The 16,300-nt window shown below is 39.0% G+C and overlaps 1 protein-coding gene and 1 long non-coding RNA gene across 2 annotated transcripts in view; both read left to right on the top strand.

The window, feature by feature from the left end:
- The first annotated feature begins 2,333 nt into the window (after positions 1-2,333).
- Positions 2,334-16,300, top strand: part of MYL10 (myosin light chain 10) — a 35,179-nt gene continuing 21,212 nt past the window's right edge. The window contains exons 1-3 of the mRNA XM_075263960.1: positions 2,334-2,369; positions 11,927-12,016; positions 14,268-14,343. Coding sequence (XP_075120061.1) covers positions 2,367-2,369; positions 11,927-12,016; positions 14,268-14,343 — 169 coding nt within the window. The 5' untranslated portion in view covers positions 2,334-2,366. The remainder of the gene's footprint in view (positions 2,370-11,926; positions 12,017-14,267; positions 14,344-16,300) is intronic.
- Positions 8,522-8,795, top strand: LOC142193666 (uncharacterized). Its single transcript, XR_012714995.1, has 3 exons — positions 8,522-8,566; positions 8,612-8,651; positions 8,773-8,795. It is a non-coding gene; the product is annotated as an uncharacterized LOC142193666 (long non-coding RNA).

The following is a 16,300-nucleotide window of genomic DNA, read 5'->3' on the forward strand; positions in this document are numbered from 1 at the left end:
ATTTGTATTGACTAGGGTGAAAAATACAGAAATGAAACCAGAATCAGAACAAAGGACTATGATACCTCAAAGTATGTTCACATGCATATTGCAAATCCAAAACATATTTTGCTACTATATTTACATGAACAGATAAACTACTCAAAAAACTGACAATGTAGGAAGTTGATTGACACTTCTTTCATTTTAACAAATTATTGTTTGGTCTAACAGAACCACCGATGAGTTTTATTACAAGTGAATGATGACTATGGTGTATTAGGAAGGCAGTCCATGTAGTCTGTTTACATGAGGAGATGTGCAGCCAACAAGCAATGTGTTTATTGATCATGGCGCAGGATTGCTTTGACCCTATGGCACCAGAGAGTCCCCTGCCAGCCTTCATTGATCCAGCAGAATAACCCTGGTGAACATTATACAGTCTGGAGAACTCTAGGGGAAATTACTCTATGTCAGGACCAATAAGCAGTGTGAGAAGGTGACAGGTAGAGTGCTGGAGTCCAGATATCGCAGCCCTAGGTTTCTGACATATGGGTGGTCCAGGACAGATCTGGAGTAGGCCTCAGCCCAGGTGTAGATCCTTGCCTCATTACTGGGCCAGAAGAAGCTGCAGCTCTTGCATTGCAATTCCATGAGGTAGAAGGAGGTGTAGGGTTCTGTCCTGTAACCCTTAGTCTGGTGAAACTATATTGCGCCTGTTTTGTTCGTGTGGCTAGAAGTGAGCCACACGTATAGTTAGGTTTAGCATTCTATTTAGCTAGTTGCTCAGACGAGCAGGTTTTCATTTTGTTTTTGCCTGAAGTTAAGGCTATATTTTACTTTGCTCATTTTGTGCCTGAAGTCAAGGTTTATTTATTTTCCTGTTTTTTTCTAAATAAACCAGTTTCCTGCACATTTTTTGTCCCTGCCTTGACTATTTGGGTCCACACCACTGCTTCTACCGAGTTAACTTCTCTACAGCAGGCATTATACTGTGCAGGGCCACTAAGAGGGCATTATACTGAGTGTGTGTATTTAAAGAGGTAATTTTCCGTGTGAGGCCACTAAGAGCACATTATACTATTATATGTGTGGAGGTTACAAAGGGGCATTTTACTCTGTGTTGGCCACTAAAGTGACATCATAGTGTGTGGAGGCCACTAAGGGAAGCTGAAGAGATATCCTCACTGTGTGTTACATAAAGAAGGACATTATTTTCAGCTACAAAGAGACTGGGTCGGGTCAAGGAGAGTGGTTTAACACAAACATGTTTTAATTTTCCTCAATGCACTGTGTGTAATAGCAGTGTTATTCCTCTATGTTTGTCCTCTTTGAGAGGAGATATGTCTAAGCAATGGGAAAACAGGAGGGCTTACTTCTGAAACCTTTGCAAACGGCCAACCAATATGCAAAAACAACCCTATATTGGTTACATTTTCTTAGGGCAATGATTGAGAATGAATGTTTATTGATTAACTATTGATTGTTTTGCCAATCATTGTAATGTGTAAAGGGTCCAATTGAATGCAAGGTTGTAATGATGATTTTGGTTAATCCTTAACCTTTAACCATGTACATCCCTTGACTGAATCCAGTTTCTGCTAGCAAAAAGTAGAGGACAGATATAAGGTTTCATGACTGCCGTATTAGAAAACTTGTAGTCTATTGTCATGAAAGAGTTATAAAATATAAAAGACAAAAAACTTTGCAAGTCTTCAGTAGGTGCTACCTTTTTTAATGGCTAACTCATAATAATGACAGAATATGACGTTTCGAAGCTTCCTCTGAGCTTCTTCTTCAGAAAGAAGCTCAGAGGAAGCTTCGAAACGTCATATTCTGTCATCATTATGAGTTAGCCATTAAAAAAGGTATCAGCTACTGAAGACTTGCAAAGTTTTTTTGTTTTTTATATTTTATAACCACTGGCTAACACGGTACCAAAACAAACATTTTCCTTTTATGAAAGAGTTAGCGTCACAGTTTTGAACATGGTGCTGAAGGAGAACCTTAGGAGTTCTAGGAACATGTTGCGATCACATGGGTCGCTTTATATTCTCTATGCACCCTTTGTGTCTGCGACATACTGTTCTATGAAGGCTTTTATTCACAGCTGTCATTCCATATAATGTTTACAGGTCCAGAAGCACTCCACATAAAATGTAAAAAGGCTTTCCGCAATCAACTAATATTTCCCTGAAGAACAATGGCCCTTGGGACAGATGCCTTGGATATTCTCATATCCAATTACTGAACTTTTCCAACCTTACATCTATTGTCTAAACTTGGAACAAACGTATTTAATCCCGAGTGACACTATAAAAAGACAATCACTATGGATTCAGCTGGCTTGATAGTTGGCACTGAGGGGGCAAGGGAGCAGCAGCAACATGGTAAGACCTATTAGTTATGGTAAATCGTAGCAGTATTTAACTCTATATTGTATACTACAATGTGTATTGCTGTTATATTTCTATCTGACTTATAGTTTGTATGGATGCTAATGTATTATGTTAATGAATACTAAAATGATTAGCAATTTCAGGCTCTGCTCATATTTTGTTTATAGTTTAGGTCTTGTGTGTATGCCATGAAAAACTCAAAACCTACCTAACAGTATGATGGATATCTTTTTTAAACCGGGAAATAAGTTGTATCAACATGTTCTGCTTAGATGTATGCCAAAAAGACACTCTTGTCATACATCAGGTCCATAGATGTCATTAGCCACTGGTACCAACAAGACACCTAGTAGTCTCAGACTAGCCATACACATCACGTAACTATCAGCGGCAACGATCGGTGACATTCAACACAAAATCCCACCATCAACGAGAAGAAATAAAATGTCCAGGGCAACAGTTTTAAACCAGAAATTTACTGAATCTGTACAAAATGGCAACTGATGGGGCAAATTTGTTAGATCATGCCACAGTTTTATTTTCAGCTGCCGAATCAGTGAACATTTTCAACACCTCAGATTTTTCTTGGCATGCAAAAGTCTACCATAGCAATTGGTTGTCCTTTTTTTTTTCCAAACAATTGGTTGGCTGAAAATTGTGTGTAACATGATAGGCTTAAAGTCTAATGTTTAAGGCCAGTGTAAGAGTATATATGTAACTATTTTTGTGCCTTATTGGTGAACCATTATTAGTAAATCTTCTGATAAGAGAGAATACTACTACTGCGATAAATACCAATAACTGTTATCTAAAATCGTTTATAGAATCTATGATTGTTTGTTTGTTAGCAATCCAGACATGTTTGTCAAGCTTAGATGTCATCTTGACTATTCTTGAAGTATAGTTTTTATTAAATAGCATTACCCATCAATCTTACCTGTTATAAATGAATTGTCATTTAAAGGAGATATCTGGTTTAAATAAGCCTTTGTAATATGTGGCGGTATTATAATGGGTGCCTATGAATCATTTAAATCAATGGATACCCATTTATTCCAATGATATTCCATATAGTGCTTCTATTGGGCCTACTGTATAGATTTCCCCGTAAAGTATACAATGGACCACTAGTAGGCCAGCTTTTGCTAAATTTACTCATAATGCTTAAAGTTGTTATCTAGATTGTTTTGCCTTGACCAGCGTGTATTCTGCAAAGAATATGGGTGGTGTAAATTGATGGCATTCATTTATAAATAGTCAACAACTAATGGTTCAGGTAGGTTACAAATTCATATCAAAGTTCACTTTCTATGGTTTGGGGTCTGTTAATTGTGTGATAAAAAGCTGTTGGTCATGTTAAAATACACAGAATTCTACAAATATAAAAACGTCCCTACATATGTTACCTATAATAATGACTTCATCTGTCTCGGTGATGCCACTAAGTGCTTAGTGGAATATTTTTACAGATCAGAAATGCATCAAATAACAAAAGCTACACAAAATCCAGTTATGCACCAACAGGTTTTATAGAACCCTGGAGCCTAAACCTGACATACGGGGAGTAAATGCTGTGAAAGTCCATACAATACGGCTTGTTAATACTTAGATTTAAATGATATAGATATATTTATATGTATTTGCAGTCTAGGCGGCCTATTTCTGCTGGTACAAGAAGCAAATTGCATATATTGGTCTCATTTACAAACATAATGGCGGCAGATAAATTAATAAATATACACGGGAATACTGGTGTAATTTGCAACAATAAAAACTGTTTTCAGCTCATTTTCTTTGTGTTTTTTAGATACTTTCTAATAGTTTTTGTACCTCATACAACATTTGAAAGGGGCTTATTAAAAAGGTTTACTATTCTAAACTGTGAGCCTAACATTGCGACACAATTTTGGAAGTTTTGCCTCAATTTCAGCAACTCCGCCACATTTTTGCACCACAATCTTGTCAGAATCGAAGCCAATTAATAAGTGGTGTAAAGTTAGATCAGACAGTCTTAAAGTGCCCCAGGTTTTCAAACAGCTTTATGCCACTTGCACACGACAGTAATGATTTAATGGATTCAGAATCCATTAAAAAGGGACATTAATGTTTATTTTGACGTCAGTTTTCCATTAGTTTGGTATCTGTTTCGTTCCAGTTTTCCATTTTTGATGGCCAAATGTCATTGGCTTTGCATTAGTTTTTAACTGTCAGTGAAAACATTGGATGAATTTCATTGGTCTATTTTTTGACTCAACCCACTGGTCCATTTTTAAAGGATATGATACAGATGACAATCCATATTATATCAGATAAAAATTGATACATTGCTTTCTATTGAGTTTTTGTTTTTGTAAAAAGGGACAAAGATGTTGCAGGTTAGTTTTTTTGACAGCCAATATAAATAGACCGTCAAAAAAAAAAAAAAAAGACACATTCAGTTCAATGTGTTCTCAAATCGGACGTATGATGGACATTGCAAAAATGGACATCACATATCTGTCTTTCACTGTCATGTACAAGAGACCTTATATTCAGATGAACGAAGTACAAAATAACCATCTTGCACCTGAGCGGTGCCCATTTTCACAGATCCCCCATGCATACATTTGAGTGTTTGGAGGGATCCATGAACGGTAATGATAATGTGAATAGCTCCCATTCACTGATATTGAATGTAATGCCACTGCGTGAAGTCCGTTAGAAAAAAAATGGACATCACCTGTCATTAATCAATGTCGTGTGAATGTAGCCTTAGACACTGGAAAATCCGGGGCTGTTTAAGGATGTCTATTCTAACTTTGCACAGTCTAAAAGTTAGACCGTTTTAGTTTATCTGCCTCAATGAGTCCTGGCTGATATACTTGTTATCCATGATTTGCTAGGAACAGTATATAACCTTCTTATAGTAAATTGCCTCTCTAATTCTTACTCTTAAAGCATACCTCCAATTCTAAAACAACCTTGCACAGATGAATAGTGCAGGTCAATATAGAAACATTGTTATACATCTGATTAAAGAATAGATGTGTCCTTCTCCGCTTATCACAGTTTTCCTACTTATTCGCTACACTTAGACTTTTATCTCTAATAATCTCCATGTATATTTTCATCCTCACACACATAAGTGAGGGGTCGGGCGGCTGCTGGATTGTTCTGCTCAGAGTTTTATCTTTAAAGATACAATATTGGCAAAATAGCTATTTCACACTGTAGCAGAGATCAGCAGCTTTGGTAAGTGCGTGTCTTTTCCAGCAGCCTTCTCCTCTCACCCCTCTCCATAGACTCCTATGTAAGAAGTAACTCAGCCTCATAAATGGAAAAGAAAACTTACTTCTTTAATATGATACATTATAAAGTTTTATATTCATCTGTTCTATTCACTTATGAAAAGTTGCTTTATAATTGGAGATATGGTCTAAGTAACTATTAGATTGCATTTTCCATTGAAAATATAACGTTGAAGGGTATGACTACAGCAATTCCAACAATAATGTGAAGTTTGATGTTTATGGCAGCCTGTATTCTGCAAGGAATTCTGTATTATCATAGCACTCCTACTTATAAACAGCATGTATGGAGTGGAGGGGTGAATTCACATGCTACAGAATTGCTAAAGGATTTTGGTGTGGATTCTATACTGAAAATCTACAACAATTTACAGTTCAACCCATATAGATGGGGCTTTAAAATCCCCTGCAATATGCAGTGAAAAAAATACAAGTCTAATTGAATGCATTTAAAATGTCTATATGCTGTATATTCTATTTTACAGAAATTTAATGCAATACATAGGGTATAATCTGTTACAAATCTGAGCAGGGATGGATTTTCTGCTCAAATTAGAGTCGGTTGATTATATAAAACATTGATCGGTGCTTGTTTAAAGAGCCTTTTGCATGAGCCCTTGCAAACTGAATGGGAACGACTGATCATTCCCTGTTTTCATGGCGAGATGTTAACAACAATGATTTTTTGGGCCTTCATAAGGCTAAATTCACACTTGCGCCTGGATTGCTTTTGGAGATTCTGTCCCCCATTGTGCTTGAAATATGCAGAATGAAAAGTGATGAAAGCAAGACTTTTCCCTCCACATTTTTTGGGCAGAAACTAGGTGGACCCCATTATAATCTATTTTTGCAGATAACCACTTTTTAAACAAATTGGGTTTCCATTTTTCGGGTCCCCAAGCAGATCTGAAGAGTGAAAACCAGGCGCTGGTGTGAACGGAGAGTAAAATGTGTGATCAGCCAATAAAAGTGCATCTCCTTGTTCATCGACTGATCGCTGCTTGTACAATGAGCAATAATCATGTGATCACCTGATCACTTATCTGTGTTAAAGGACCTTAGCCTAACAGTACAGTGGTATTTGAATATGGGTCTTGGTGCCAGCTATGCTCAATCTTGATCACAGGCGTCCATATAACATAAAAGTCTTTGGGTGTGTGAAAAAAACAGATGATAATCCGTATGTCATCCATTTTCCACAGACCCAGAGACATACAAAGTATAGAAGAAGAAACAAAATAGTTGACACACATGAAAAGTGGAACAACCACGGACAGCGCACCACCTGGGGTGCTGTCTGTGAATAGCATGGACTTTGCACATCCACGGATACAGAGATGTAAATGAGGCCGAACAATGCATTGTCTATTAGGCAATATAAATAAATCTACCCGGCATATCTAAAATCAGCATATATCTTTATCTCTATTCATCTGTTCATCTGTCGGTTTCTACGGTAGTAAAACTTTCGCTATTGGGATGAAAGTATTGACCCAATCTGGCCTCCTTGATTGAAGCTAAATCTGATTTTGTTCCACAGGTCAGAATTAATTGGGTGATTTTGGGATTTTTTATGTATTTATTTTGTGCCTCTCTGATGGATGGAAATGGATAAAATGCTCAGAAATGAAATAAGTGTATTTGTCTTAGTGTTAGAAGGATGTGGAAAAAGCTGATAATTGTTTTTCTAATCCTCTAGAAATGTTCAAGTAGTAATTATGTCAAATGAACTCTGCTGGGAATTTGTTCTTTCTGATGTCTGAAGGGATTCTTCAATATTACAGAAATGTTGAAGGCATCGTAATATTTCAAATGGTTGGTAAATCTACTTTCAAAGGATTAGTCCACACAAAAGCGGCAGAGTGAAAATAATTACACGTTTAGCTTGAGCTGTAGGATACTGACAAACAGTAATGACGTGTGCAATGAGACCACACAAATTTACTGAGCGGAGGCTGTGTTGTTTTAAGTAAAACACTGGAATGTAACTGAGGGTGACATAAAAGTATTCTCTATTTTTATATTCCATGAGCCCAGGGAGGGTTTATTGAGCTTGGCGACACTTCGGACTGAGCTGTGTATGCAGGAGGATTTTGGGGGCAGTGATTCATATGTCTGAAAATAGATGCTCTCCTGATAAACTGTCTGGAATGTACCACCTGAGCTGAGAAATCAACATGTCCTTGTAAAAATAATAGACATCACAGTAAAGGAAAGTTCAGAGCCCAATTTTCTAGGAAGAGTTCTTAAAGTTTTCAGAATGTCTGAAATGTAGTTCTATTTTGTGCCATTTTATTTTCGTCACAGTGGTTAGTTTTACTCTGGTTATTGCCTTTGCATTTATATTTCTCTTTTAGTATTTTCTTCTCCTTTGAGATACTGTACAGAGGGCCTTAGTCTTAAGATTCACAACAGGTTCTCTGCCTACAATTTATTGTTGAGAAAAACACTATTAATAAGAGTAGGTGGGCAGGAATAGGAGTAGGTGTAAAGGCATAGAAGTAGGTGGGCAGGCATAGGAGTAGGTGGGCAGGAATAGGAGTAGGTGTAAAGGCATAGAAGTAGGTGGGCAGGCATAGGAGTAGGTGGGCAGGAATAGGAGTAGGTGTAAAGGCATATAAGTAGGTGGGCAGGCATAGGAGTAGGTGGGCAGGAAGAGGAGTAAGTGTAAAGGCATAGGAGTAGGTGGGCAGACATAGGAGTAGGTGGGCAGACATAGGAGTAGGTGGGCAGACATAGGAGTAGGTGGGCAGGAATAGGTTTAGGTGTGCAGGCATAGAAGTAGATGGGCAGGAATAGGAGTAGGTGGGCAGCAATAGGACTAAGTGGGAAGGCATAGGAGTAGGTGGGCAGGCATAGGAGTAGGAGGGCAGGAATAGGTTTAGGTGTGCAGGCATAGAAGTAGATGCGTTAGGAATAGGAATAGGTAGGCAGCAGTAGGAGTAGGTGGGCAGGAATAGGAGTAGGTGGGCAGCAATAGGACTAAGTGGGAAGGCATAGGAGTAGGTGGGCAGGCATAGGAGTAGGAGGGCAGGAATAGGTTTAGGTGTGCAGGCATAGAAGTAGATGCGTTAGGAATAGGAATAGGTAGGCAGCAGTAGGAGTAGGTGGGCAGCAATAGGAGTAGTTGGACAGGCATAGGAGTAGGTGGGCATAGCTGCTGATACGCTACCTTTGTCCTTTTGTGTCTCCAATTCTGATTTGAACTAAATTATCATTTCAAATAAACTGGTTGCTAATGGATACATCGCCTAACAGTCTTTGAGGCTAAGGCCCACGTAGCGAAACGCAACAAAAAAAAAAAAATGCTGGGAAACACATTATGTGTGTTTTCTGAAGTGTTTTTCATTGTGTTTTTGCAGTTTTCTTCTGCTTTTATTATACTTATATGGAAAACACCAGCCATTCCGCAAGTATAACTGACATGATGCGATTTTCAAAAATGCCCGCTTTCCCCAGATTTGGTATGTGACGTGTTGATGGAATTTGCCAGAATCTCATTTACTTTGCAGTTACTTTAAAATGCTGTGCTTTCGCAATGTGGGGCTTCAGCCTTAAGTGTGGTTGTCAGGCAGTGTGTCCCTAGCAACCATGTTGTTTAAAATCACTTGGCTGTTTAGTTCAGACTTGGGGCTCAGTGACTGCGTAGTGAGAGCGGAGAAGAGATAGAAGACTAAGAACCATCCACAACTTTGTCTCTCTATCTGTAGCATCGCACAACATTTGGGGTGAATTTTTGGTGAACTCACTACATTACTATTCGGATCCATACATTTAATGTACACACAGACTACTTTTGGGCCCCTTAATTAAAATTGTGGGACACACCCTCCTATTTGCAGATCATTTGGCTCCAACATGGTACATAACCACCTTGTTTTTAGCCCCCACATGATACCATCAACTTTTTTTTGGCTCCTACTTTTTTCGGGAGGGGGCCCTGCATGGTATATGCCCCCCTTTTCTGGCCACCTACACAGTATATGACCTCCTTTTTTTTTTAGCCCCCCTCCACAGTATATGACCTCCTCCTTTTTTTGGCCCCCACAGTATATTGATAACCTTTTTTGCCCCAGTATATGATTCGATATGACTTCTTTTTGACTGCTCACACTATGACCCGCTTTTTTATGCCCCCTACAGTATATGACCCCCCCAACAGTATAAGCCCGTTGTTTTTATGCCCCCAGTATATGATCCCTTTTTTGGCCCCCACACTGTATATGACTCCCCTTTTTATGCCCCCCACAGTATATGAACCCCTATTTTATGGCCCCCCCAACACATTTCAGTGTATGGCGGGATCTGTGAAAATGGCCAAAAATAGGACATAACCTATATTATGACAACGGACCATTAAAATAACCCATTCACTGACATTGAAATGAATGCTGCTGTGTGATGCATGGCAAAAAACGGATGTCAACAAAATTCATTTCTGGGAATGTAGCCTAAGGGCGCTGCCACAAATGGTTACTGCAACTGCGCCCAGGCCAGTTTCACAATGATTTTTGGAAATCTCAGCATGTCAATTATACCTATGGAAATACTGGCTGTTTCCCTATAGGTGTAATTGAAGCAGAAAGTCCGCAGAGTCCATAGATGCATTTCCACTGTGGTTTTTCCCGCAGCACTTTTTCGCTGTGCCTCTCTATGCATGGCCTGAGCTTTACAGCAGTATAGAAGTATAAGTGGCCATATTTAACATAAATCATATATGTATTTGTATCATGGTAATGTTCCTTTAATTATAAGCTATAAACTGTGTTTTTACCATTGTATCCATCACATTGATGGACTCATAATTATTTTACAGATAAACAAATGTCAAGCCAGGACTCCTCCCGGAGACGCTGAGCAATTATAAAATAGAAGTCTAAGTCATTTCATAGTTCAGCAGAACAATATCCAATAAAACTCAAACCACCCTCAATGATTTCTCGTCTAGAGATTAGGAGTACCATGGGGAGACTTTTAGGCTCTTGGTTGTGTGAGAATGTGAGGTCACACCCAGATCTATCACTGGTTTATGTGTTATCTTAATTTATGTTGTTTAATAAGCATGTGTGATTTAACAGTGTTACCCTGTGAATCAAATAATGTGCGGCTCTCCTTCTGGAGTATTGGTTATGAAAAGCGCCTCCGTTTACACTTAACATACAACTTCAGAATCAGCCGCACAACTGAAATGAGTGTTGAACTTTGCACTTCCGTGTAATTGATTCATTATTAAGAAAAAAAAGTTGTTGATACAAAGTATTAGGAGAGACAGCTGAAATCACAGATCGTGTGTGTTCCGCACATGACTTGAAATACATGGTGGTGTCATTATCTGAGCATATAGCGGCAAAAGTACAAGGGTGTAAAAGAGGTTGCATTTGGAATTTTAATGGTTCTTCTGTGAACTTGTAAAACTTGCTCTGAGTCTCCATTTGTGGGAATCTATCAAGTCAGTTTTTACTTAGAAAAAAGTTAATTGGTGGAGAAACAACATATTGCAGACTAGAGTTATCCAATACAAAGATATACGAGGAATAGATGTTGCTCTGGATAGAGTTTCCAATGTCTGCATTCTCTGAGCAATGGTGCCGCAAAAAGGTTTGTAATTTAAGCCAGTTATCTCTGGCAGGACTGACCACTGACCTGAGAACATATACTTATCTCTAGGGCTTCATGCAGAGAAAATTATCTTAGTTGTGTCTATCTCTATAATAGATTGCATGAAGGACCACAATTTTAGGCATTGCATTCGTCAGTTAAATTCAGTGGTCTGCCTAATGTACAAGGAAAATAGGTCATAGCCAATAGATTACCATAAGAAATGCTAAATAATATGTTTTGTTCTTGCATACAGCTGTGTTGAAAACCATATATAACTGGCCAACACTTTTTTGGCATATCCTGACTGTTGAAAGACAATGGGTTTGTTAGACGTAAACATCATGAGATTCACCTAGTCTATCAAGTTCAGTACAAACCTAGACTTAATTGAAAAAAATTGGATTAAGTTCAACGCATTATTTTCTTGCTATGATGACTGAAGAGCAAACCCATTGTCAGTCTTATTGTAAATAAAGTCATACAGAACAAAATAATCCACCCTAACATCAAAACCAAGACTTCTTATAAATTATGATGTAAAGTTGAAATTATGCATACAGATAAAATGTACAGCTTTATAAAATAAAGTATAGATAATTGTATTCATCGATGGATGTGAGCACTTGTAAACTTCATTTGTCTGTTGTTATTTTTTCTAAGTCTCCCAAGAAAGCAAAAAAGAAAGTTGAAGGAGCTGGTTCCAATGTGTTCTCCATGTTTGATCAAAGTCAAATCCAGGAATTTAAAGAGGTAACTATGATAACATTCATATAATACATGACTTATTTCTGTCACCTGGAATTACAAACTAAAGGACAAGAAGAGCTGAAGACATTTATATTGTTATAGACCATTCTATGGAAAAGTAATAAATCCATTCTTGTTATCAATAATACATTATGTGATGGGATCAGTATGTTTAGTTTTAATATTAAACTTGCAAACTTTATCTCAAACAAGGGGATTTGCTTTTGAGCCCTTTTTGATACTGATGATCTATGCTCTTATTCCCTTGAATGGGTGCTCAATCGTTGTACAGTAGAAGGAATTATCTGCTTTCGATGCCAACCCTTGTATAAGTTCTGGTGACGGAGGCTACCTGGACAGCTGATCAATACCAGATCTGGGGGTAAAAACCTCATTCATCTGATGGAGACTCAAGCTGTCCCAATACATATAAGATTACATAAAATTATAAGAGATATGATAATATTAATCTAGTGTGTATGGTCAACGTAACAGTAAAATCTTTTGGTTACTGTAATCAGGGCCGCTCTTAGGTTGGGAGGTGCTATGTATGGAATTGACTTGTGATGTCTGTGAAGGATATCAGCTTTCCAAGCCACTTGTCACACCCATGATCACCCTCATTACTTTCCACTCATGCCCCATGAGTGTGCTGAGCTCATAGGATAATATGAAACGAGCTTTATAAATTTTATATATTTATTAACCTAAGTGAGTCAGTACTAGCCACTAAGATATGCAGATATATACATCAATGCATGGACAAGCAAATACAGGTAAAAGAACAATACAATACATAGAATACAATGGGAATAAAAGGTAGAAAGGAAACAATAACAAAACGAGTCTGTAGTTTGGTTCGCTGGGGCCTCATTCCTAGGCCTCCGGGTATATGCTTAAGTCAGTAATAGAGCCTTGGTCTGCTCACATGGCTTCCAGGATCAGAACTCTCTTTCTCCCCTACCACTACCTAATTGTAACAACCTAAAAGCCACTATTTGTGGCTCACACAAGGTAATGTTGACCCCAGTAAAGTAATAGTAACCCCACAACTAGTAATTCCCCCACAGGTATAGTCCCCCATCACAGTGGATAATAGTGCCCTCCAAAGGAACTAATTCTCCCTTCCACATGGATAATAGCACTCTAATACAGTCTATTCTACATAGGTAATAGTGCACTCTCACAGATAATACACTAGTCCCCCCCAAAAAAAATAATAGTGCCCCCCACAAGTAACAGCTCCCCTCTTCCCACATACCATTCAATTCACCCCAACAGAGTACACTGCAGTGATGTGCATAATTATCGTTCAACTACACAGCACCGGTGAGGCATTTGGAAGCCTATGTGCACCTCCTATTGTCCTCCCCTCTATTGTCTCTTGCTCTATGGTACTGCACAGAAGCCAAGGGAGCCAGGAGGACAATAAAAGGTGCGCACAGGCTCCTGCGTACATCAGGCAAAGGATAATTATACAAATCACTGCTATGTGTTCTGATTTAACATCATCACTGATCTGATATTAATGACCTATAGGATAGCTCATCTGTAATAATAATGACAAACTATGAGAAACATGTGAAAAAGGCCTTATATTGTTTAAAATGTAAAAACCTTAATTATTAGGGAGTGATATACTAGGCTTTATATACAGAGGAAGTTTGGCTCATATTACTACATGCTGGATACATTCCAGTATAGAAGTGGTTACATTAAATGTGGAGTTGAGGAGGCCAGAATATTTAAAGCTATAATGGCATGTTGCACTACAGAACATGATTTTTTAGATTAAAACAACAATTTTATAGTTTTTAGCAGAATTAAATATGGTTGTATTCTGCAGATGTGGATGTGTTTTTGGATTCTGTGCATAAACCGCGGGGTTAATCAGAGAAATAATTCTGTGATGTGCATTTAGTGTACTGTGTCATTATAGCTTTGGGTATTGTTGTCTATTCAGCTCCAGTAGAGAGTTAATGCTGGCTGTATCTAATCGTATATTGGAACAGATCCAGCAGCATATTGTGCCTAGTATTAATTTAGTTCAAGGAACTTGGGGTGGGTTAATTGTATTTTAATTAAACCCCTTGTCAGGATTCATTAGCATACTAAACGTGCGTAATTCACACAGGCTTTGTTTGTTGCTTATTTTTAACTGAAAGTGAAATGTGTCACAGGCTGTAAGCGTGGATCAGAGAGGATGGGAGATCCTGCGGATCTTACTAATGCTGTGCTGTTTCCTTGTCACTAGGCCTTCACCATTATGGACCAGAACAGAGATGGCTTCATTGATAAAGGAGACCTGAGAGACACATTTGCCGCTCTGGGTAAAGGAAAAGTGATATCTAAATCAAATTCACATGCTCAAGTATGTAGGAAATGATTATACTTAAACTAAAGCTGCGTGAGTCAAAGGAGATATGTCAGAGTCAGTGAGCCAAAAGGGAAGTCTGCCAAACTGATTTAATGTGATCCTCTTGTTTATGGGGTTAGAGCCACTTTGTGTGTAGTGAAGCACGGTTTTACTTGTTACATTTTATTACAATACAATTACATATTAGTTATAGTCTATACTTTGTAACTATACGTATATATATAAATATACAGTATATACATATATGTATACGCACATTGAATGTATAAGTAGGTAAGTTGGAAGTGCATAAGATAGCTCTTATAAAAATGCATCAAAGATTCACTTATTTCAGCACTAAGTTCGCTCTCTCTTTAGAAAAAGAGGCCACTGCCTATGTTCTTCATTATATATTATAAATAGGGTTGAGCCGATCTTGACTTTTCAGGATTGATTTTAAAATCCGATTTCCGATCATTTTTCATTCGAACGCGATCTCGATCCCAATTCCGATCCCAATGTAAGTCAATGGGATTTTTTTATTAATCGGAGATCGGATTTTAAAAGCAATCCTATTCACTATACAGCATGGAATCTAACAATTGAACGCTTTAATTGTTAGAATCCACGCAGTGTAGTGAATCACTAAGTAGCCAGAGGATTTTTTTTTTTTAATCCTCTGGCTACTTAGTCCCCCCTGGTGTCCACTTACCTGCAGAGATGGCTGCTCCAGTGCCTGGTGTTCTTCTTCGCCTCGCTGCCGCTCCACGCTGCTCTTCTCGCCTCGCTGCCCCCTGCCGCCCAGGTTAGGAGAGTGTGGGCGGGTTAGGAGAGTGTGGGCGGGTACTGGGAGGGGAGGCGTCTCCCCACCCTGTACCCGCCCACACTCTCCTAAGCCACAAGCCCCGCCTTCCTAGCTCTTTAAACACTAACCTGGGAGGTGGCGGCAGCGAGGCGAGAAGAGCAGCGTGGAGCGGCATCGAGGCGAAGAAGAAGGAGAACACCGGGCACCGGAGCAGCCATCTCCGGAGGTAAGTAGCTACTAGAGATGTTAGTTTAGTCTCCCATTAGAATGAATGGAGGCAGCCAGCGCGCAGGGGGTTAAGGCTGTGTGCCGGCTGCTTCCATTCAGTCCTATGGAACCGCAGCGGAGCCTTCACACTGAGTATACACTCCACTCAGAATTAGCAGAGCATATACTCAGTGTGAAGGCTAAGCAAAGCATTGTGGGAAATAGTACCGATCTCGATCCCACCTAAAAAGATCGTGTTCGGAATTCCGATCGCGATCGTGAAATTTTCTCGATCGCTGATCGAAATCCAATCTTTTCCGAACACGATTGCTCAACCCTAATTATAAACCTCAAAATCTATTTATCTATCTGAAAGTGATACATTACATAAAATAGACTGGGCAATAGCATCCATTAAAACTCATTAAACTTTATTTATTGCATAGCAGTGTGTCGATCCTTTGTAGTAGATGGATCTTTGTTAAAAGGGGTATTCAGGAATCTCAATGGTGGCCTATCTCGGTGCTCTGTTGTACAGTCCTGGCCCCCTTTTACCCCCATGCCCTAAGTTGCTGGGCTGGAAGTGGAGAGACTTGCACGACCTCTAAGACCAATCATCAGCCTGTCTCCAGTCCCTCACAAGGGATAAGGGACACTGATGGGCCTCACTGGTCATGAGAGCCTCTTGACTTCCAACCTAGCAACTCTCAGCATGGGAGTGAAAGGGACTGGGACTGTACACTGATCAGCAGGGATGGTTATATGTTACTTTTTTTTAATTTTACATCCAGGACAGCTGCCCCTGACTTCTCTATGATTCTTGGATAACCCCTTTATACGTTGGCCATAACATTACAATAACCTACCAAATATTGTGTAGACTCTCTTGTGCTGCCCAAACTGTTCTTGCCCATTAGGG

Source organism: Leptodactylus fuscus, chromosome 2 (genome assembly GCF_031893055.1).
Source record: "Leptodactylus fuscus isolate aLepFus1 chromosome 2, aLepFus1.hap2, whole genome shotgun sequence".
NCBI lineage: Eukaryota > Metazoa > Chordata > Amphibia > Anura > Leptodactylidae > Leptodactylus > Leptodactylus fuscus.